Source organism: Euprymna scolopes, chromosome 24, assembly GCF_053919585.1.
Source record: "Euprymna scolopes isolate OS-2025 chromosome 24, ASM5391958v1, whole genome shotgun sequence".
NCBI classification, from domain to species: Eukaryota; Metazoa; Mollusca; class Cephalopoda; order Sepiida; family Sepiolidae; genus Euprymna; species Euprymna scolopes.
This window is the reverse complement of record NC_136505.1, coordinates 18,854,766-18,877,043: the sequence shown is the minus strand read 5'-3', so window position 1 is coordinate 18,877,043 and position 22,278 is coordinate 18,854,766. Positions and strand designations below refer to the sequence as shown.

The following is a 22,278-nucleotide window of genomic DNA, read 5'->3' as shown; positions in this document are numbered from 1 at the left end:
TTTTTTTTCTAATTAAATCGAATTCTAAATTAGAAGTATAAACTCTTGCAGGAAAATGGTGCCGGTAAAACGGAGATCGACATCTATAAGGAATCTCTTCGTTTACTGAAACAACGATGCTCATTACTAGAAGAAAAAAACAAGAGTCTCAGTGAAGAATTTGAAAAATTCCAAGAGGTAACATATACCATTTTTTTTACATCTGTCCATCTTTTATACCCTAGCTTCTACGTTTTTAACATGTAAAAAATCCGATTTGTAGGGAGGAATGAAAAAGAGTTGTAAATCATCATCATCATCATCATCATCATCATCATCATTATCATCATCTTATTTCCTTTGGCCAGATGTCTGATGTTTTCTGACAACCTGCAATCTCAGTCCCCATCATCATCACCATCATCATTGGTCTAACGTCTGTTTTAAATGCTGGCATGTGTTGGGCGGCTTTCAGGTATTGACTTTCAAACTTATCTCTGCTCAGGTTACTTTAGAAGTCATTTCCTTATTTGAGGCAAGATTATCAGGGGCCAAATGCCCTTCCTTATGCCAATCCTGTCAGGTGATGGGAACCAGTGTTTTCATCGAGACACCATCTCTATGGTGAATGGTATGATGAAAGGGTTGTTTCATGGATATCCATCCTCTGGCCTTGTTGGCTAAAAAGAAAAACGGAGCACCATAGTTTGCTTATGAAGACAAACTTCTTCTACAGTTTACATCAATTTTATTCAATTCAGTTTCATCAACCCAACAAGCATGGGAAAAAGTTATATAGACAAAAATACAAAAATATGTCGAGTCAGTAGACATGCAGGTACTCTAATAGATCCCACTTTGTCAACTAAGCTCCAACTCCTGTCCCATCGCTGCAATGTTGCATCACTGTGCCTGTTTTACAAATATTTTAATGGAACGTGTTCTGATGAACTCGTTTCACTTGTGCCCTCTCGACGTACATATCAAGTCAGTAGACATGCAGGTATTATAAAGGTATTATAAAGCTATTATAAAGCTATTATAAAGGTATTATAAAGGTATTATAAAGCTATTATAAAGGTATTATAAAGGTATTATAAAGGTATTATAAAGCTATTATAAAGCTATTATAAAGGTATTATAAAGGTGAATTTGAGTTTGAGTCTTTCATCTCACTTAGCCTTAGTCATGTTAGTAATTGTTCATAAAAGAGGGAGAAAAGGTTTGGCCGGAAGCGTTTCCCATACAAAACATGTTCCTCTCAAGCAATCTATCTGATATGACCTTGAAAGGTTTATAATGATTAAAATAACACGTTGATGTGTTTACAAGAATGTATTTCGGCAGCATCGTAACTCTTGTTGTCCTTATTTTCTGCCTTTAGTCCTCACATTCAATGAGCAATGTTTCTGACAAAGGGGGAAGAATTGCTGTTTTCCTGTAAGGAGAGTACAAAGTAGAGTGGTTTCACCAATATAACAAAACTTCTGGACAACCTCAATAACCTAAATTTCTAAACGCCATCCAACACATACCAGTATGGAAAGTAGAAAGGAGGTCTTGGATTTACTTCCGGCATCCTCATTACTCTTGCTTCCCTCATTTTGTCCTTTAGTTCTCACATTCAATGAGCGATGTTTTTAACAAGGGTGACGAAGCAGTGAAATTGCTGTTTTCTGGGTCGAAGCCTATTCGATCTAACACTTATCATTGGCAAGTTTTTTTTTACTTTTATGTACCGTTTTTTTAAACTCATTACATCAAATGGCTTCATGCCTTGTCTAGAACGATTTCCATTTTTAAACAATTATCAATGCCTCCGTTCAGTCTCGAAAGACAAAGGATGTCTCCTGTAGGGGCAGCTGCACGTGTAGTTGTGAGGCAAGGGTTGTGCAATCCCAACCATTGAATCGGCACTGCTTGAGTCCAATGGCAAAGAGAAGTCCAGGATAACTGGAAACAATGACAAGATAAGCAGAGAGCACATACAGCACCTGAAGTTTCAAATGGTCACCCATTTGATACTGGCCAGGCTCATCATTGCTTAACTTTGATGATCTGACAGGAACCAGTATGTCAAACGTGATTATGCCGTATTAAAAAAAATTATAGAAGTACAGAAAGTTTTATAAAAGGTGAATTTGAGTTTGGGTTTTTCATCTTCCCTAACTTAAGTCATGGCTCAGTGTGAGAGAAAAAATATGACGTCTTGTCACGTGGATGTTTAAATTCTGACTGTTTTAAAAAGAGTGAAAAATGTTTCAGTTTCTTCAGATCTGACTTTTCATCCACCTCCATTTTATTATACTTCTTGCACACAAACTGGTTATCACCTCTCAACCTACCAGTAATTTCCACTGGATTCATTGTGTACCCAATGCTTACAAGTATCACATAAACTTGAGTTGCACCCGACTCCCTAAGCAGGGTAACTTTCCTTTTTACAACACTACATTTACTAATAAACACTTTTTTTTAATTACATTTTCACCTCAAACAAGGCACATTGCCACTTTGATGTAGGGGGCTACTATTAGGGACACAGGCTACAGGGGTACTAGGTGGGGAGTTGGGCAGCAAGATGTCGGTTCACGTTACACTTGAACTTCTGCATGTCAGTACAGTTGGGGAAGCAGGAACCTGGCAGGAAGTTCCAAAGCCTAGCGGTTCTGGGGAAGAAACTACTGGAGTAGAAGGCTCTCTTACATCTAGGGATCTCTACTGTGAAGGGGTGGGATTGTACTGCTTGTCGGGTTTGTCGAGGGTATTTACGTAGAGGAGGTACAAATGCTTGCAGCTCGTCGGAACATACACCGTTAAAGTACTTGTAGAACAGGCAGAGGGATGCTACATTGCATCGATGGGACAGAGGCTGAAGCTTGGATGATAGTTCAGGACCTATTAGGTTGGCAACTCTCTTTTGAACCTTGTTTAGGAGTGAGAGACTAGTAGCAGATGCACCAGCCCAAATATGACAACAATACTCCATACATGGGCTTTAAAGAGGTACAGGATACTTTCAGGTGTCAGTAGCTTTCTAGCATGGTAGAGAGAGCCTGCCTTTTTCGTAGCGGTCCTGGCAATGCTCTCAATGTAATTGTTCCAAGAAAGATGTGCTTTTAGATAAAGAGTCTTTGGCCATTGCTATTGGTGGTAGAGAAGGTTTCTTGTAGTTATTGAAGGAAACAAGTTTAGTCTTGGCAGCATTGAATGTGACCATCCATTTTTGTCCCCATTCCACTACAGATTGGAGGTCTTCCTCTAGTGTTTCTGCTATTTTTTTAGATATGTGTTCATTTGTTTTCCTGTCGTGCCTGTTATAGAACGTAGTATCAGCAGCATATATACCCATCTCAGAGAAAATTTTGTCAGGGAGGTCATTTATGAATATTAGGAATAATAGAGGTCCAAGGATAGACCCCTGAGGCATTCCTGCATTTATATCATAATGTTTAGATGTACGGCCATCGAGGACAACCTGGATTTTTCTCTTATCTAAGAAGGATTTAATTATGTTAAGTATTCTACCAGTGATATCGTATGATCTGATTTTCCTGAGAAGACCTTTGTGCCATACCCTGTCAAAAGCCTTAGATATATCTAGAGCTTTTGTCTTACGGACATGTTATAAATATATAATACTAGCAGGCCACCCAGCATTGCCCGGTTGTAAGATATGCATAAATATTATATTTTAATTCATACAGAAACTGAGACATGTGTATGCAAGTGTTATGTTTTTCTAAACAATTCACTTCTTGCAAGTAAAAAAAAAAATACTCGAGCTGAGATCAAAACTAACACCTAAAAACAGTGACTCAAGTACGATAACCATTAAATCAGCTTGACACAATATTTATAAAGTGTTTTCAAACCTACTTGGTTTTTACATAAAGAAGTTTTCATGTTTCTTGGTCACACATGCGCATTTATGAAATAGTTGACATACTGTTATGGCTTGCAAACGTGTGTGTGCGTGTGTGTGTGTGTGTGTGCGTGTGTGCGTAATTTGTGTGTACAGGTATGTGTAGAAGCATGTGTGGTAATGTACGGGTGTACATGCATGTATGCTTATGCTATGGCTGTCAAAACAGAAACAGAACAACGGAATAGTGTTTAAGCAATGTATTACTGGAACAACAACGTAAAAAGGTTACAACTGAAAAGAGTAGTAAACGTCACCGAGCAGGCGAAGGTCGATCTGGTGTTTAATCCACACCTGGGATCAAAAGGTCTATGGTTTATATAATGGATAGAACAGTCCATTTGGAAGGTGATTCCTCCACAACACATACGTAAAAAAATCCGATGACTCGCAAGTACCAATGTTTCAATTTTAACCCCTTAGCAACCCTTTTTTCCGGATGAAAACTGATTAAAAAGTATTCCACATGTCTGAATACCCTATATACCAAATTCCAAGTCTAGTCTGTATATCAAAAATTCATTGAGTATATAGGTTGAGAAGTGTCCTCACACACACATTCTCACTTTTATGGATATATAGATATACTAGCAAGGAGACCCGACGTTGGCCGGGATGGAATAAGGATCAACGAACGTTTTACACTCCCATATTTTTATTGTCATCGAAATCAGTGAAATCGTCCATTTTTAAATCAAATCGATTGATTGCCTGCTCTAGTTAGAAACCATCGCAGAGCACTGGGAGAAAGCTTCATGTTCCTCCTCAAAGTCACGTAATCCACAATACATAGTAGTCTACATTGCACTGTAGACAACCTACTGTTGATTTTATAAAATGATTTTTTTATATAATGGCTTGAATTAAAGTTTAAAATGCAAAAGTCAAGTATCATGCTTCAGTTGTGCTCTAAACAGACACATTCATTTTAAACATGCTCCTGTCATATCAAAAACCCTACTGTTGATTTTATATGCCTGGCTTTACTATTTGTGCGGTGATAATGGCTTAAATTAAAGTTTAAAATGAAAAGATTAAGTGTCATGTTGCAATGGTTTTTTTAAACCGAAACATTTATTTCGAACGCACCCCTGTCATATCAAAGAACCTACTGTTGATTTCGGTTTGTGTAGTAATACAACTTCTCAAAGGCACTTGTGATGTTAGGCTGTGTAAGGTGTTAACTTTGGTCAAAATCGTCTGTTCGTTTTTTCATCAAATTTTTTCGATTATCGATTACTGATATTTATCAAAGACTTTCTGATACAAAACCTATCTAAGAACACTGCCAAGCACATAAAGTACCTTGTGTGAAATTTCATAAAAATTGACCCAACCGTTTTCGAGTCTGTGAAGAACTCTCTCTCTCTCTCTCTCTCTCTCTCTCTCTCTCTCTCTCTCTCTCTCTTTCACACGCACACGCACACAAAGTTCATGATGTTAACACCACATGATCATTCTCGGCCTTCTTGAATGACTTTTACAATTTATATAACTGTTAATTTCAAGTATATTCTTGCTGTGGTTAATGCTGACCGAGCAGTTTGTTCCTTGCTAATGGAGTCAAAGATGACTTCATGGCTAGGTTCGAATCTCCTAACCAGTAATAATTGGGGCTGCCTGCACTGGTGATTCCTGGAAGGATGAAACACTAGTGTCTGTAGGTATTTAATAATTATTATAGTAATAATTATGTCTGTCTTGTCGGAATTTATCCTGCTTCCAGATAAATTCGACGCTAAAGTAACTAAGCTGAAAAAAAGCATGAAACAAAAGAGGGGAGGGGGTAAAGAATGAAATATAAATGTCTTGCTTTGAAACGAAGAAGAAATCTTATTTACAATAAGTTGCAAATTTTTCCCTTTGCGGGCATTTAACTTAAGAAACGCCAAGGTAACATATTATGAAAAAAACAACAACACTGATATAAAGAAGTCGTGTATCCATTAACGAATACAATAATAAAATACAAAATGGTATCTCCTAATCACACTTGCATATGAAATTAATTTTAGGAGCGTACTCACAATTGAAAGCCTGTCAGACAAGTGGCTTTTTCTTTTTTTTTGTTTAAAGTCCTTCTAGAACTTCCTTTCCCTCCATGTTCGCGTGCAAACCGTAGACACACATGAATTTCAGGAGCAAAACCTCGTCGCTTGTCCGGATAGGAAATTCCAAAATTCTTTGTCACGTAAAAAGGTATTTTCTTTAAATTCCACTCCTTGTAAAATATGTGCAGGACCGTAGTCACGTAAATAGTTTCCAGAAGTATGTCTCATCACGTAACCGGGTATTAATTTCTTGCCGGGTTTTCTTCTTTGAAGGAGGGCTCGTCAAAATTCCATTTTCAGTGCCGGGCAATGAACAACACGTTCACTCTCCTCGTCAGCAGAATTTCAAAAGAGGACGAAATATGCGCTGGGCTCGTGATGTCACCACAGAGCTAGCATTTCCCTTTTCTCCAAATTAAAGGGAGTCTCGTACAAACCCAAAATATACGAAACTAAAAATCATAAAGGATACGAAATACAAAAAATCATATATAAGAACCAGATAAAAAATAATAAATATAAACAGGGGGAATGCACCATTATTGGTACAAAAAAAATTCCAACAGTCTCTTTAAGAACTCAGTTTTTATCGTTGAGCACTTTACGTTGAAATGTCAGTCATTTAAGCCCACGAGTGCAGATCCTGATGTTAAAATCACATGATCGCACCACGGTTAATGTTGGCTGAGCGGTTTATGCCTTACAAATGGAGTCAGTGATGATTTTGTGGCCAGGTTCAGATCTCTCAAGCGGCGGCAACTGGGACTCCTTGCACTGATGATTCCCAAAAGGATGAAACACTAGCGTCTGTAGGTATTAAATATAATTATATTTATATTCATGAGAAGTCAATCAGTCCAGGTACTAGTAAAATTATTTCCCTGAACAGAACCGTTTTTGCAGCCCTTTTTTGTGTCCCTTGCAAAGATTGAAATCATGATATAATTCTACTAAACATTAAGTCTGTAATCTTTATTCCAGTTTTGGTAAAAATTTGTTACATGATTCTGAGCCAGATAATGTCTAAACTTTAAGGCTTCGCCTTAAGGAGTCTTAAAATGAAACTGAAATTCAAGGAAGCATGCTTAATGGCTATGGATCAAATTTATTACAAAACTGATATACTTGAATGTTTAAATACGATGATGCATCTATATTATGTGTTATATCCTTATTTTAAATGAGAATACAGCAAGAAACACGGGGTTATGGGTGAAAGACGAAGGGGTTTATTTACAAGGGAATACATGTGACATAAGAGTTACTCGACATATTTTCTTATTCTCTTCCTGTCTTTTTTCCTTCTCTCAGTCACGTGAGAGGGTATAGTTCATTTCATCTATGAAGGGATGTTAGGTTATTCCATTATATCAATAAAATGTTTTCATTAAAAACTATCATTTCATATATATTAGTAATGGGACGATTCCAATATTTGTTTCCGGTCGCGATACAATTACCGATTGCGATGACTTTACATTTCTAAATATAGAGGGGTTTTTTTCGGTAGGGCATCGAATTGCCCTAAAAAACGCATAAAATATACGCATGCATCCTACAAACTGTTACGTCCTTACTTTAAATAAGAATACAGCAAGAAACACAGGGTTATGGGTGAAAGACAAAAGGGTTTATTTACAAGGGAATACATGTGAAATAAGAGTTATTCGACCTCTTTTCTTATTCTCTTCCTGTCTTTTTTCTTTCTCTCTCAGTCACGTGAGAGGGTCAATATATCTGTAGTTCATTTCATCTATGAAGGGATGTTAGGTTATTCCATTACATCATTATGTGACCCTGTGACCCTAAAACCCTTTGAACTGCACCAAAGGAATTTAAATTTGGAACATATTCATACATGATGTTTTATGTTTATTATTAAAGTTTTACAAAAATCGAAAGTATCTGAATTTTCATGAAGGGCTTACATCCATCTTTTACCTCCTTTTGTGTGAAGCTAAATTAAACTAAATATAGCCCATATTACACCTCCTGGGGTTTTCCTTTTTATCGTTGAAATCATCTGAAGTTGAATTGTGCCTTCCAAACCAATTTGTTTGTTCTTTTTGTTTCGTCATATGTAGTGTTTGTCAAATCTTGAAAGCAACTTACAAAGCGTCGTTGTTTTCAAGATTCGACACTTCACAATTATTGGTAAAAACAGCAAGGGGGAAACAAACAATGAACGAAACCCTTTTCCGAAATTCAGGCAAACCAAGAATTGCAGACGAATCTGGAAGAGACGGAAAAACGGTTAATCGAAGAAGCGGAACAGGCGGAACTTTTTCAAAAGGAAAATGAACACTTAGCCAATGGATGGAAAAATTTAACAGATGTAAGTTGAAAAGTTACCCCCCCCCGTCTCTCTCCCTCTCCCTCTCTCTCTCTCTCTCTCTCTCTTTCATCCGCTCTTTCCCTGTTTGTCTGTCTGTCTATCTATTTATCTATCTATCTATATTGATGCCTCTATGTTACTGTGTATCTATCTCTGTATTTCGCTTTATTTCTCTCTCTCGCTCTCTCTCTCTTTCTATCTATCTATATATATATATATATATATATATATATACCTCTCTCTTTCTCTTTTACACAGATACACATACACTCATTTTCTCTTTATCTGTGCATGCGAGTGTCTTTCTGTTTCTATGTCTTTTTATCTAATTGTTTACCTTTCTGTTTTACTCTCTTTCTTTCTTTCTTTCTCTGTCTGTCTCTCTGTCTGTCTCTTTCTCTCTGTCTCTCTCTCTCTCTCTCTCTCTCTCTCTCTCTCTCTCTCTTTATTGGTCTCTGTCTCCAATTTTTCTTTTCATCTCTTTCTCTGTTGAAATCTACATCTCTCTGTATATCTCTTTCTTCTTCTCTCTTTTTGTTTTGTATATCTACCACTCTGTTTATCTCTATTTATCTGCCTGTCTCCCTCTCCGATTTCCTCTTTCTGTGTTCCTCTTTATCACTCTCTCTATTTCCCCACCTCTCTCTTTGTTTATCTATCTTTCTCATTCTGTCTTTCTTAATTCGTCTTTTTTATCACTCTTTCTCTCTCCTCCCCCTCTCCGTTTTTCTCTCTCATCCTCTGTATATAACTAAATAGCAATTACTAATTTATTACAGGAAAAGGATTTTGCCAAAGAGCAATTGGTACAATGCAACCATTTATTGGCGGAGGAAAAGTCACAAGTTCTAAACCTTTGTCTCCAAAAGGACACGTTAGAACATCAGCTCAAAGAAACAGAAATTAGAAATAAACAATTAAAAAATGATAAAGAATCACTCAACCAGGTTCGTATTATTTTCATAAAAGTCCGACTCACAGAACTTATTTTTAGAAAGAATTTTGTCCCTCACTTATCAAGGCCAAAAGCCTCTCAAGAATAAGGGTTAATGAAATAGAATGTTTGTCATGCCCAAGTTCGAATGCTTGTAGGAACAATTCATGACAAGAATCTGTTGACATTAGATTTAAAGAGAACAAAGTTGTTATCTACAGGGAAGCAGTCCTGTGGCAGTGTGTATCACGGACGGAAAGCTCTTGCAAAGAAACTCTATTCATGGAAATTTTGCATGCCACTAGGCTCACAAAGAAAGAAAAGAAAGTTTTTGTATTTTTCGTTGTGGTCATAAGACGAGTTCTTACAAGAAGGAAGCAAAAACTGGAGCTCAGTCGAGCACCTTCCATGGAAATAACGAAAGAGTAGAGAGAAAATAGTAACGTCTCTTCTGTGAGAAAAAGGACCGTAAAGAACAGAAGCGGCCATTCTCCACTAGATTGCGAAATACATTTTTTTAACTTTGTTAAATCTACAAAGAATGCTCAGAGAGGCACCTCCAAAACTGAAGCAACAGTACTCCATTTTCGGATGTATCTAACTCTTATACTCTTATATAGTTAAAGAATTGTATCATAGATGTAAAAAAAACAAAAAAAAACAATGGCATTCAGAATAAGAAGTGTAATTGGGGATTAAGCAACCTTTGCCTCATTATAGACGCAACAAACCTTGTACAGATGTCGTTCTTCTGTAAAGAAGAGGCAATCACCATCATAAATGATAAATTATTCGATTTAATCTGCCTGTTTTACAACATATCAACAATTTTAAAGATTATTTAATACCAAAATAGAATACTTATCGAAAATGAATCACTGATTGATCGAAATGTCAAATTTTACAGCATATCAACCCCTTTGGGGTATTTTAATGCCAACACGCAATACCAATTGCAAATGGTTCGCTGATTTTTTTTTTTTTTTTTTTTTTTTACAAAATATATTTCACTTGTTTTTTCAGGATAATTTCCGTCTCCAAGATCAGCTCAATATAATGCAACACGAAATAACAACAGAAAAACTCGCAATAGCAAACCTTGAAGAAAACAAGCGAAAATTGGAAGAAGAATTTTGCGCAGTAAAAAAGGTAAAAATTTCAAACTAGATTTTGTCTGATGATTATTTACGTCTTTTGTTTATTTTTTTGTTATTCCTCGTCTATTGTGCCAGGAAATAGGGAAAATTGAATACTGTCAAGCATTTGTTTAGGTCCCAGGAGAGCAAGAGCTACTAAATGGGGGGGAGTGCTCGCACCCCTGAGGACATGAGACGATATTTAAGGAGGTGTGAGTAAAGTTTAGATAAAAAATAGGGCATTGGTTGTATGTTATTCTTTTGTAGTTTCCCTTGTTTTTTCAGAAAATTTTCCTGTGATCAACAATCTTTATAATAACATTTCAAATATGCAGTATTCCTTTACAAACTCTGCACAAGAATCCCCGGAATACGGCATTTATCCGTTCCAGGGTTGAAATCATAAGAGGAAATCGCCGTATGTAAGCAAAATTTTATACAGTACACATTAAAAATTAGTAACAAAATACAGTACAGTATATAATACACATGTATACAATCAAATAACATTATAAATAACACCGTAAGGCAGGGCAACTACTGTAACCAGGGGCCCGGAAAAACATGGTATTCTACATCGTAACCTGAAAGAAATGTATTCTAGGACCATCGTATCTCGGGGTTCTACTGTATTTTAACATCTATAGTGAATAATGTTTTGTTTGTTTTTTTTTTATTTGCAAAGTTATAAATGCTATTATTAGAGATTTGCAGCTGTTTTTTTTTAGGTAAAAAGTAATGATCGTTCAAAGAGATTAAAACAATAAAAATTTGGGGGCGAATTAATGGGATTCGAACCTTTATTCTTAATAGGGCGAGTTGGCGTGCAACCCTTGCTTTGTTGTCTGTTCCATGTTTGATTTTCGTATCTAATTTTAAAAAAAGTTAAATTTTCTAAGCATTTGTACCATATTTTACTACTGAGTGCTACTTAGCTATTAGTGTTATTTCATATAAGACATTTTTTTTTTAAGATCCATTCCAATATCAATTCATTTCTTGATTGCGTATGTTCTTTTCATTGCAAATTATTAAAGAATAAACTTAACTATTTTCTTTTGATAAAATATTAGTAGAAATTCATAAAACTTATCCTTAAAAAAAATATAAGTTTCAAGGGTTTCAAGGTTTCAAGCAAATTTCCAGAGAGGGTGCAGATTAAAAAAAAAAGGTTGAGAACCACTGATGTAAAGAATTATGGATCTAGATAATAAAATCAGCTATGTCAAATTCAAATCATATCATAAACAAATGCTTGATTAGGAATCATATTATTAGACTTGGATAGCATTTAGGAGAGATGGAAACAAATTGTCATTTTTTTGTTACTTGTAACTTAAAAAAAGTCTTTCATAAACGTCAGAATGTGATAAGAATTACACTTTCTTTGATCTTTTGGCTCGGAAGAAAGTGTAATTGTTATAATACAAGACTTTATCTTTTCTGTCCTCTATTAGTGACAAATAAATCCTTCTAGACTAGGCTTTTATGAAATCAGAATTATGAATCTGAAATATGAAATCAGCTATGTCAAATTCAAATCCTGTCATAAACAAATGCCTGATTAGGAACGTTCTTATTAGTCGGGGATAGCATTTAGGAGAGATGGAAACAAATTATTTTGGTGATCTCTAACTAAAAAAAAAACAAAGCAAAACATATGTGAGGATGAGATAACGATCTTATTTGCCTTGGCTAAGACCAAAGAGTAGTATCTGTTCTGATACTACATTTCATCTTTTCTATCCTCAATCTCAAAGAAATCTCAAAGAAATCCTTCTAGACTAAGACTGAATAGTTTTAATCCAACTATGTATTTAACCACAAGTTCAGAAAGTTCAAAAGTTTAGGACCTAAACTGAACGTTCATTTCAATATTAATTTATAGTTTGTTTCTTGGCTACGGATGTAATTTTCCTTCCTAATTATATTAAAGAATAAACTTACGATTTTCTTTTGATAAAATATTAGTCGAAATTCACAAAACTTATCCTTGAGGATGATATAAATTTTAGATGGTATAAGGTTTGATGGACATTTCTTGAGGGATCCGGACCAAACATTTGTTGGAAATCATTGCATAAGAGAAACAAAATAGCCATGACTAATAACATTCTATCTGAGAACACATCTTTCAAACTCCACAGCTTAACATTCACAGGCAACATTAACTTAAACAAATACATTGAGGACATTGCAAAGGCTGCTGCAAAAAAGGTGGGTTTCCTTCTACCATGCTAGAAAATTACTTGCACCTGATAATATCCTGTATCTTTACAAAACTACCATTCGCTCGTAATCGAGTATTGTTGCCACATCTAAGCTGCTGCACCCATCACTAGTCTCTCTCTCTCTCTCTCTCTCTCTCTCTCTCTCTCTCTCTCTCTCTCTCTTAAACAGGGTCGAAAAAATAATCTCCAATCTGATCGGTCCCTCACTATCAGTCAAGCTCCAACCCCTGTCTCATCACCACAATGTTACACCACTGTGCATTTTTTACAAATATTTTAATGGAATATGCTCTGGTGAACTCATCGTATTTGTACCTCCTTGATCTACATACCCTTTACAAACTCGTTTAGGAACACAATCCCACCCCTTCACCATAGAGGTCCCTAGATGCCGGAAAGCCTTCTATTCTAAAAACTTCCCTCAAACAGCGACACTTTGCTTCCTGCTTCCCAAACTGTACTGAAATGTAGAAGTTTAAATGTAATGTTAATCAATATCTTGCTCATTTCCTTATATAATGATCCTGTAAACATGGTCCCAAATAATGGGCCCTTATGTGTAAGTGGTATTATGCCTTGTTTGGAGTGAAGAATTCAAAATAAAAAAGAAAAACGAATACATACTAAACCAATATACATACCACCGACAAATCGTTTAGGAACAAAATCTCACCTCTTCACTGTAGAGTTCCCTAGATAGAAAGCCTTCTATTGTAATAACTTCTTCTCTCAAACTTATAGACCTTGGAATTCCCTCCCTGCTTTCCTGACTGTATTGAAATGCAGAAGTTTAAATGTAATGTTAACCAATATCTTGCTTATTTCCTTACACAGTCCCCTATAAATATGATTCCAAATACAGGGTGACCCCAAAAAACGGGCCCCAACTCTAATTAGGCCCCGTTTTTTAGTGTTTTGTCCGAATGAAATGAAACTTTGGTCATAACTAGTTTATTTTATTCAAAACATCACATCAAAACACTATGGTATTTGGCCTTTTTTTCTCCGTTCTACAGCATATGTCCTAGATGGCTTCCAATTAGCTCCATGCATTTCTTGAAGTGCAGCACGAAGTTGTCCCTGACGTTCTTACAGACCGAATTCGTAATGGCTCTCATCTCTTCCCTGATGGCTTCCTTGAGTTCCGTGATGGTTCTGGGTTTCCCTGCATAGATTCTGTCCTTAAGATAGTCCCAAAGAAAAAATTCTGGGGGGCTTAGGTCCAGGCTACGGGGTGCCCACTCAAAATCAATCTTGAGACTGATCACTTGGCCTCCGAAGTTCTCTTTCAGCCAATCTCGGGACAGGTTTGAGGTGTGAGAACTTGCTCCGTCCTGCTGGAACCAGAACTTGCTCATGAGCGACGGGTAGATGGTCTGGAGCTCACTCTTGAAGGTTTTACATACCGCTTCTTGGTGACTGTCACTGCTGCACCAGATTCTTCAATGAAGATTGGTTCGATGATGCCTTTGGCCAAGATTGCAGCTCACACCATGCACTTAGGAGAGTGCAGAGGCTTGGTGTCTACTTTATTGGGTCTGGAGGACCCCCAGAAGACATGTGTCTTGGAGTTTGCGCTTCCATCAAGATGGAAGTGGACTTCATCTGAGGTCCAAAGGAGGTTAAGGAAACTTGGTGTCTCCTCGATTTTCTCGAGCATCTTGACTACCATAGCCCTCCTCTGCTTCTTGTCTGATGCTGTAAGAGTCTGCAGTATCTGTATTCTGTATGGGTAAGCCCTCATATCGTTCACCAGCACTCTCCTGCAAGTCTCACGGGACATACCAAGGAACTGACTTCACTCACGCACAGAGCGTTTCGGGCTCTGCTGGAGAGACTCTCTCACTCTTTTGACCAGCTCGGTTGTTCGCTTCTTGGGACGTTCCGAGTGGCTTGAACGGTTCTCTTTGGCAGCGTTGAGGTTCTCCATGGTCCCATACTTCTCGAAGTGGTCCACCCAGTTCTGAATTCTGCTTTTGGATGAAGCCTTTTCACATTCAAACTGACGCATGAAACTGTCCTGGGTTTTCTTAAACGAGCCTGTCTTGTAGTAAAATTTAACACAGTGTATTCTTTGTCCCAGCTCCCACTGGGGTCTTGGTGTACTCACAGTCGTTGATTCTGCCATGTCCTGTAAAATAAGGGCAATCAGTGAATAAATAATGGAGATACCACATAAAGTGTACATGGGGCCCGTTAGTGGGGGGGGGCACCCTGTAGTAACGTTCAAAAAAAGAAAAACGAACACCTATGTAATGGATGTATATCAGGGGAAAAATAGAAAGAATACTGATTGCTTTGATCCTCGTTTATTGTTGAGATTTTAAATGTTGAAAGAAGACCAATAACGCTTGGAAACGGTGAAATGAAATATTTCTTAACAGAAAATACAGAAACGTATATTGCTTGGGTGGGACTCCACTTAGCTGGAAGAACAAAGTAAGGTTACGACTTACTCCCTCTGAGTCTCAAGTTCAGGTTGCTCGAAAGCAGAAACTGGTTACCGGAAGTGACGTAAGAAATAGTCTATCGTCAGAATCTGTAGGGGTGCCACTCCAACATTTATCAAGGCAAACATTGAAGGTTTTATGGATTTATTGAGATGAAGATTGATTATGTGGATCATGCTAATTACTATTCTCATCTTGGAACTTATTCTTACAACGTTTCTTCAGGTGGATCTTGTTGAACTCGGGAATCAATATCAAATTTCAAACTGAACCCTTTATTTAAAGTTGACCTTAGGTTTACTTTACGCATCTTCCTAACTCTTACTTCCTCCATTTTGTCTTTTAGTCTTCACATTCCCTGCGCGATGTTTCTGACAGAAGGGAAAGAATTGCTTTTTTCTGATTCGGAATCTATCCATATAAGACTAATCATTAGCTAGTTTTATACTTTGCCAAAATGAGACTTGTCTTGTATATGACGATAAGTCTGTGGAGCTGTGTTTCAGACGTAGTATCAACAAAAACAACAGCGGTAGCAGAAAAACGATCTCTGCAAAATATTTCATGTTTATTGGTCGAAATACTCAATATTGGTTGGTTGATTATATCAAAATACTTAATGTCGATTGGTTACCAGAATCTTACTATAACCAACCAAAAAGAAACACACACACACACACACACACACACACACACACACACACACACACACTTGAAGAATGTACATACACACATTTGTATTTATTTCGGAGTGATAACTGAAAACATCATAACTACTCAACAATGTTCCTTAGACTGTTGGAATTCCCATTCAGCGCCATCACTTTATTTTGTATTTATTTTTATCCCATTTTCACCCCAAAACTCAAACAAGGCAGTGTATCAATTTGATCTAGGGGGCTACTATTGGGGGACATAAGTTGCAAGGATACTATGTAGGGAGTTTAGCAGCAAGATGTCTGTTCACATTACACTTGAACTTCTGCACGTCAGTACAGATTGGAAAGCAGGAACCCAAAAGGGAGTAGTTCCAAAGTCTAGCAGTTCTGGGGAAGAAACTATTAGAGTAGAAGGATTTCTTACATCTGGGGATCTCTACTGTGTAGGGGTGGGATTTTGCTGATTGTCGGGTTTGTCGGAGGTATTTACGCCAAAGAAGTACAAGGGCTTGTAGTTCATTCGAGCATTCAACATTAAAATACTTGTAAAACAGGCAAAGGGATGCAACATTTCGTTGATGAGACAGAGGTTGAAGCTTTGACGACAGTTCAGGACCTATCAGGTTGGCAACTCTCTTATGAACCCTCTCCAGGAGTGAGAGACTAGTAGCAGATGCACCAACTCAAATGTGACAACAATACTCCATACATGGACGAATGGTGGCCTTGTAGAAATACAAGATACTTTCAGGTGTAGCTTTCTAGCATAGTAGAGAGAGCCCACCATCTTCTCAGTGGCCTTGGCAATGCTCTCAATGTATCTGTTCCACTTCATGTTAAGTTTAAAAAAGTACTTTCAGGTAATATATCTTTAATTATAGCTATTGGTGGTAGAGAAGGTTTCTTGTAGTTATTGAAGGAAACAAGCTTAATCTTGGCAGCATTGAATGTGACCATCCATTTTTGTCCCCATTCCACTACAGATTGGAGGTACTCCTCTAGTTTTTCCCCCATTTTCTTAGATATGTGTTCATTTGTTTTTCCCTCATGCCTGTTATAGAGCATGGTGTCATCGGCATATATAACCATCTCAGAGACAATTTTATTAGGGAGGTCATTTATGAATATTAGGAATAATAAAGGTCCAAAGATAGACCTCTGAGGTACACCCTCATTTATATCATATTGTTTAGATGTACGACCGAGGACAACCTCGATTCTTCTCTTATTTAAGAAAGTTTTAAGATTTAAGATATTAAGTATTCGTCCAGTGATACTATAAAATCTGATTTTCCTGAGAAGACCATTGTGCCATACTCTGTCAAAAGCCTTACATATATCTAGGGCTACTGCTCTATCCTCACTTGCTTTGTCCAGTGTGTGGTATATACGTTTAGAGATTACAGTTAGGATATCTGCAGTAGAACGGGCTTGTCTAAATCCATATTGTTGGTCACTCAGAAGTTTAGCAGCTGTAAGGTGATGGACTAGAGCTTGGTTAATTATGGACTCAAATATTTTGGCGAAAAGCAGGAAGAGGCTAATGTGGTGATAATCTAATGGGTTAGTTCTTTCGCCAAAATTCTTGTAAATTGATATCACAGAAGCAGTTTTCCAACAGTCAGAAAAGCAACATTCGTTAAGGCATTTGTTGTATAGTTTGGAGAGGACTGGAGCAACCTCAGCGGAGCATTTTTTTAATAGCACAACCAAGATAAGATCAGGTTCACATGCTTTTGAGGTGTCTAGATGTTTTATGATATCATACATCTGAGAAGGGGTGATTTCCAGATCATCTAGTGTGGCATCTGTCCGCAAGGTATTATCCTAATAGAATATTGCATGGATAGACTTTGTCATCCTTTCTTATTTTCAACATTAGAAACCTCGAGTGTGTTCTCTTCAGCAATATATATATATATATATAATATATATATATATATATATATATATATATATATATATATATATATATATCCTCAGCAATACTGTAAATTATTTCTTTGTGCACCTATTATCTTCGTCTGTTTTATAAGTCTGTGTTGAATATCTTAATTGCAATATTAAAAAGATGTTAGCTTAAACTGTGGTATGATCCCTGGCTTTGGTAAGGCCATTTCGGATGATGATACAGTCTTTGATTATTGACAAAGAACCATGCCAAAAATTAATATAAATTATTTATAAACGTTACGATATAGGGAAAGAAAATGAAGCATATATACGTGTTATACAGTTGGTCTTTATAAATTAGCACATCCAGTATCGTGACTATGTAAATTTGTTTAAAAGAATAAAAAATATATCTTGTTCTCTTTTTGTTGAGCATTCTGAATAACCTTATTAAATTCATTAGTTATCACTCTTGAATACCTTTAACCTGGTATATATATATATATATATATATATATATATATATATATATATATATATATACCTTAGTCTTCCTTATGCTAATTGTCAGACCAAAGGCCTTGCACACGGCTGAAAATCGGTCAAGAAGAACTTGGGCTTCTTCAAAGAATGTGGCTACCAGTGCGGCATCGTCAGCGAAGAGCAAGTCGCAAATAATTTCGGTGTGAAGAAGAGTCTTGGCATTAAACCGTTGATGATTAAATAAGCCACCGGATGACCGAAATTGAAACTTGACATCAGTGTCCAAATCATCAAATGCATGTTTCAGCATTAGTGAAAAGAAGAGCGCAAAGAGGACTGGCGCCATTACACATCCCTGTTTGGTCCCATTCGTAACATCAAATGGATCAGACATCATACCATCTGAGACAACATTGGCCTTCATCCCCTCGTGAAAGGAAATGATCACGTTCAGCATGTTTTCTGGAATACCAAGCTGTAGCAGTAGAAGTCCTTAGAATACCGAAAAGAAAACACCAGGATTGGTTTGACGAAAGTAACGATGAAGTTAAAGCACTGATTAATCAAATGCACTCATCTCACAAATGTTGGATTGAGAACAAAACCTCAACAGTGAAGCTCACGGCCTACAAAAAGTGTAAAGGTGAGATACAACGAGCTCTCCAAGCTATGAAAGAACAATGGTGGTACAATAAGGCAATTGCACTCAAGGGAGCTGCTGACAGCAAGAACACAAAAGCCTTCTATGATGGTCTGAAAGAGGTATTTGGTCCTCAGAAAAGTGGTGCTTCCCCATTAAGCACAGCCGATGGAGAGGCATTGCTGACTGATAAATCAGATATTCTCAATCGTTGGAAGGAGCACTTTGAAACTGTCTTAAACACCTCATCTGTCATTGACGGCGATGTCGTGTCCTCTATTCCTCAGAATCCATATATATATATATATATATATATATATATATATATATATATATATATATATATATATATATACAGGGGCGTGCAATAAGGAATGCCCCTGACCCACTTCCCATAGCAGTAGAGCAAAAAAACTTGGCACAGTTATTAGTCTTTCTCTACATAGGAACCACCCAGAGTTATGCATTTCTCCCATCGTTTGATGCAACTCTGGAAACCGCTTTTGTAGAACACCCCAGGTTGGTCCTCCAACCACCACGTGACTTCAGAAATCAAGGCTGCATCATTTGGGAAACGCTTTCCTTTCAAAAACAACTTCATGGCTGGGAGGAGGTGAAAGTTAGAGGGTGCAAGGTCAGGAGAGTAGGGAGAATGGGAAGGATTTCATAACCACATGCGCGTGCTTCTGATTTGGCGACATGCGAGTTGTGGACCAGAGCGTTATCTTGCAGGAAGAGGGTACCTTTGCTGATCTTGCCCCACCTCTTGATTTTGATAGCTTCCCTTAATTTCCTCAAAAGTGAAGCATAATGGGCTCCTGTAATTGTGGTACCCTTTGCCAGGAAATCTGTCATCACTACTCTGTCCTGATCCCAGAAGACTGTGAGCATGACCTTGCCAGCGGAGGGCTGCACCCTTGCCTTCTTTGGAGGTCGTGAGTCCAAGTGCTTCCAATGCATTGACTGGGCTTTGGTCTCTGGATCATAGTGATGGACCCAGGTTTCATCCTGTGTAATCAGTCTTTTGAAAAACTATGACTCATCTTCTTGGCACATCTCCAAATTCATCCTCGAGCATTTGACGCGTTCTCGCTTCTGGAATGGTGTGAGCAACCTGGGAATCCATCTGGCAGACACCTTATGCATATGCAAATGGTCATGGATATAGTTTCCACAGACCCTGAACTAATCTTGACATCTTGGGCCATTTGGCGAATAGTAATGCACCGATCTTCCAAAATGGCAGCCTCAACTTGACGGGCAGATGCCTCATCAATGGCAGAAGGGAGGCGACCAGGTCTGGGAGCTGTTTCCAAAGACTTCCGGCCATGTTTGAATTCACGATGCCAGCGTTTTACAAGGTCATATGATGGTGTATTATCACCATAAGTTTCTTTCACTTCATCAAAAGTCTCCTGTGATGTGCGTCCTTTCAAATACAAAAACCGGTTCACTGCTCAACATTCAACAGACTCCATTTCACACCTGACTCATTTCAAACACCTGTAAAACAGAAACCACAATGAGTTCAGAGCTGTAATTGGCACATACAAAATTTCAGCTAGATCAGACAACTGGAAGTGGGTCAGGGGCATTACTTATACACACATACACACACACACACACACACACACACACAAATATATATATATATATATATATATATATATATATATATATATATATATATATATATATATATATGTATTCTTCTTTTTGTAAAATAACTTTTTATACCAATTTTTATTAAATGTCAGTGTGGTTATTAGCTACACACAAAAACGCTCCAAGATGGCTTCTACCAAAGCTAGGGACTATGCCACACATCAAAGCTATTTTTCCTCTCCGAGTGTCTCCATCTATTCTAGATGTTGACAACTGAAGTTTATTTTAAGAATCATTAGTTCCTGTTTTCTGCATTCGTCTGTAAATCAATAGCGAAACCAAAGTCACCATTCCAAAAAGAAATTCTTGACATATCAGATGATGAATAGCATTTTTTTTTTTAAATCTTAATGAAATAGAGAAAAAAAGACGAAATTCATTTCCTTTTTAAGTATTGAGTTTATGTCTTTTTAGAAAAGGTGTCTCTCTCTTGCCATTTTTTTTATTGATTTTTATCTCAATTAACCCTCCCTTTTTTTTCACCTTTCTCTTTCTCAAAAAAATGATTTTATTATTTTCTCTTCACTTTAATTTTTTTGTCCTGCATTTATTCTTCTAATTGTTATATTTATTTTCTACCATATTTATTGTCTACCATATTCACTTAAAAAGCTACACAGATTTCAGATCATCATACAAAGAAATTGATACCAGCATAATATAAGCAACGCTATAGATTATTTCTCTTGTGGATTATCTCCCTTGTTATGGAACTCTTTGATATATAAACCATGACGAAAAAAAAACTCTCTTTTTTCCACCATCTGCCTAGCATAAGGCAGAACTTTCACACAGTGTTTCTTCAAATGGACTTCCCATCTGTGAAACATGTTACCATAGGGCTGCTTCATTGCTGATTACAATATGATTACCTTCCTGTCATGAATCGCCCTCACTAGTCGATATTTAGCTCACACTGTGAGAAAATATGACAAAAGGTCAGAAGGTAGGTAGAATGAGCCAGCACCCCTAAAGAAGGAGCTCTCAAGCTTTGCAAAAATATTGCCTGACTAGGCCCATCTGCATTCCCTAGTGAGGGCGCATTAGACAACAAGCAATAAACTTGAAAACCAGGAGGCAAGGCCTGGGAACGTGGACTTCCTATCACAACAGAATGCTAAATGAATGGCCACAAACTGAAACAATTGGTGTGAATATAATCAATCATCGTTCATCCCATCAATCTTTCTAAATTCTTGCATAACAACGTCCTTAATAAAAATTTTTAAAAAATGTAAAAAAAAAAAACGAAATATGTTGATCTTTCTGAATCGGTTTCTAACTTTCTCTGTTTATTTTGACGATGAAAAATCTGTTTTTTGCAAACACTTCGTTAGAGTTTCCTCCCCTTGAACACACCCAAAAAGTTAATTAATGATATACCGTACTTTGGGATAATTGCGCCATATCCAGGGTAATTGTGCCAACTTGCTAAAAGTGCTCTTTTGGCAACGACGCATATAAAGAGCACTATTTTTTAATTGGCACAATTACCCCCAGATTTGGCACAATTACCCCCAGATTTGGCACAATTACCCCAAAGTCCAGTAAACCAAGTAAAGAAGGCATGAGATAGGAAATTGCACCTTTTCATATCAGACTTTTCTGATATTCATGTGTTTCTAAATTTAACGACATATCTAGATTCTCTTTGAGTGGCCTTTGGCTTTGATAAGTAGTGATACATTAGTAAAAACATTTGATAAGTAGTGATACATTAGTAAAAACATTTGATAATAGTGATACATTAGTAAAAACATTTGATAATAGTCATACATTAGTAAAAACATTTGATAAGTAGTGATACATTAGTAAAAACATTTGATAATAAGTGATAAATTAGTAAAAACATTTGATAATAAGTGATACATTAGTAAAACATTTGATAAGTAGTGAT

At 36.9% G+C, this 22,278-nt stretch overlaps 1 protein-coding gene across 5 annotated transcripts in view; it reads left to right on the top strand.

Moving 5' to 3' along the window:
* LOC145246619 (uncharacterized) overlaps positions 1 to 22,278 on the top strand; it is a 538,839-nt gene that overhangs the window by 151,777 nt on the left and 364,784 nt on the right. For all 5 annotated transcript variants that reach the window (XM_080108293.1, XM_080108292.1, XM_080108291.1 and 2 more), the window contains exons 7-10: positions 52 to 177; positions 8,165 to 8,290; positions 9,070 to 9,237; positions 10,248 to 10,373. In XM_080108293.1, coding sequence (XP_079964419.1) covers positions 52 to 177; positions 8,165 to 8,290; positions 9,070 to 9,237; positions 10,248 to 10,373 — 546 coding nt within the window. The remainder of the gene's footprint in view (positions 1 to 51; positions 178 to 8,164; positions 8,291 to 9,069; positions 9,238 to 10,247; positions 10,374 to 22,278) is intronic.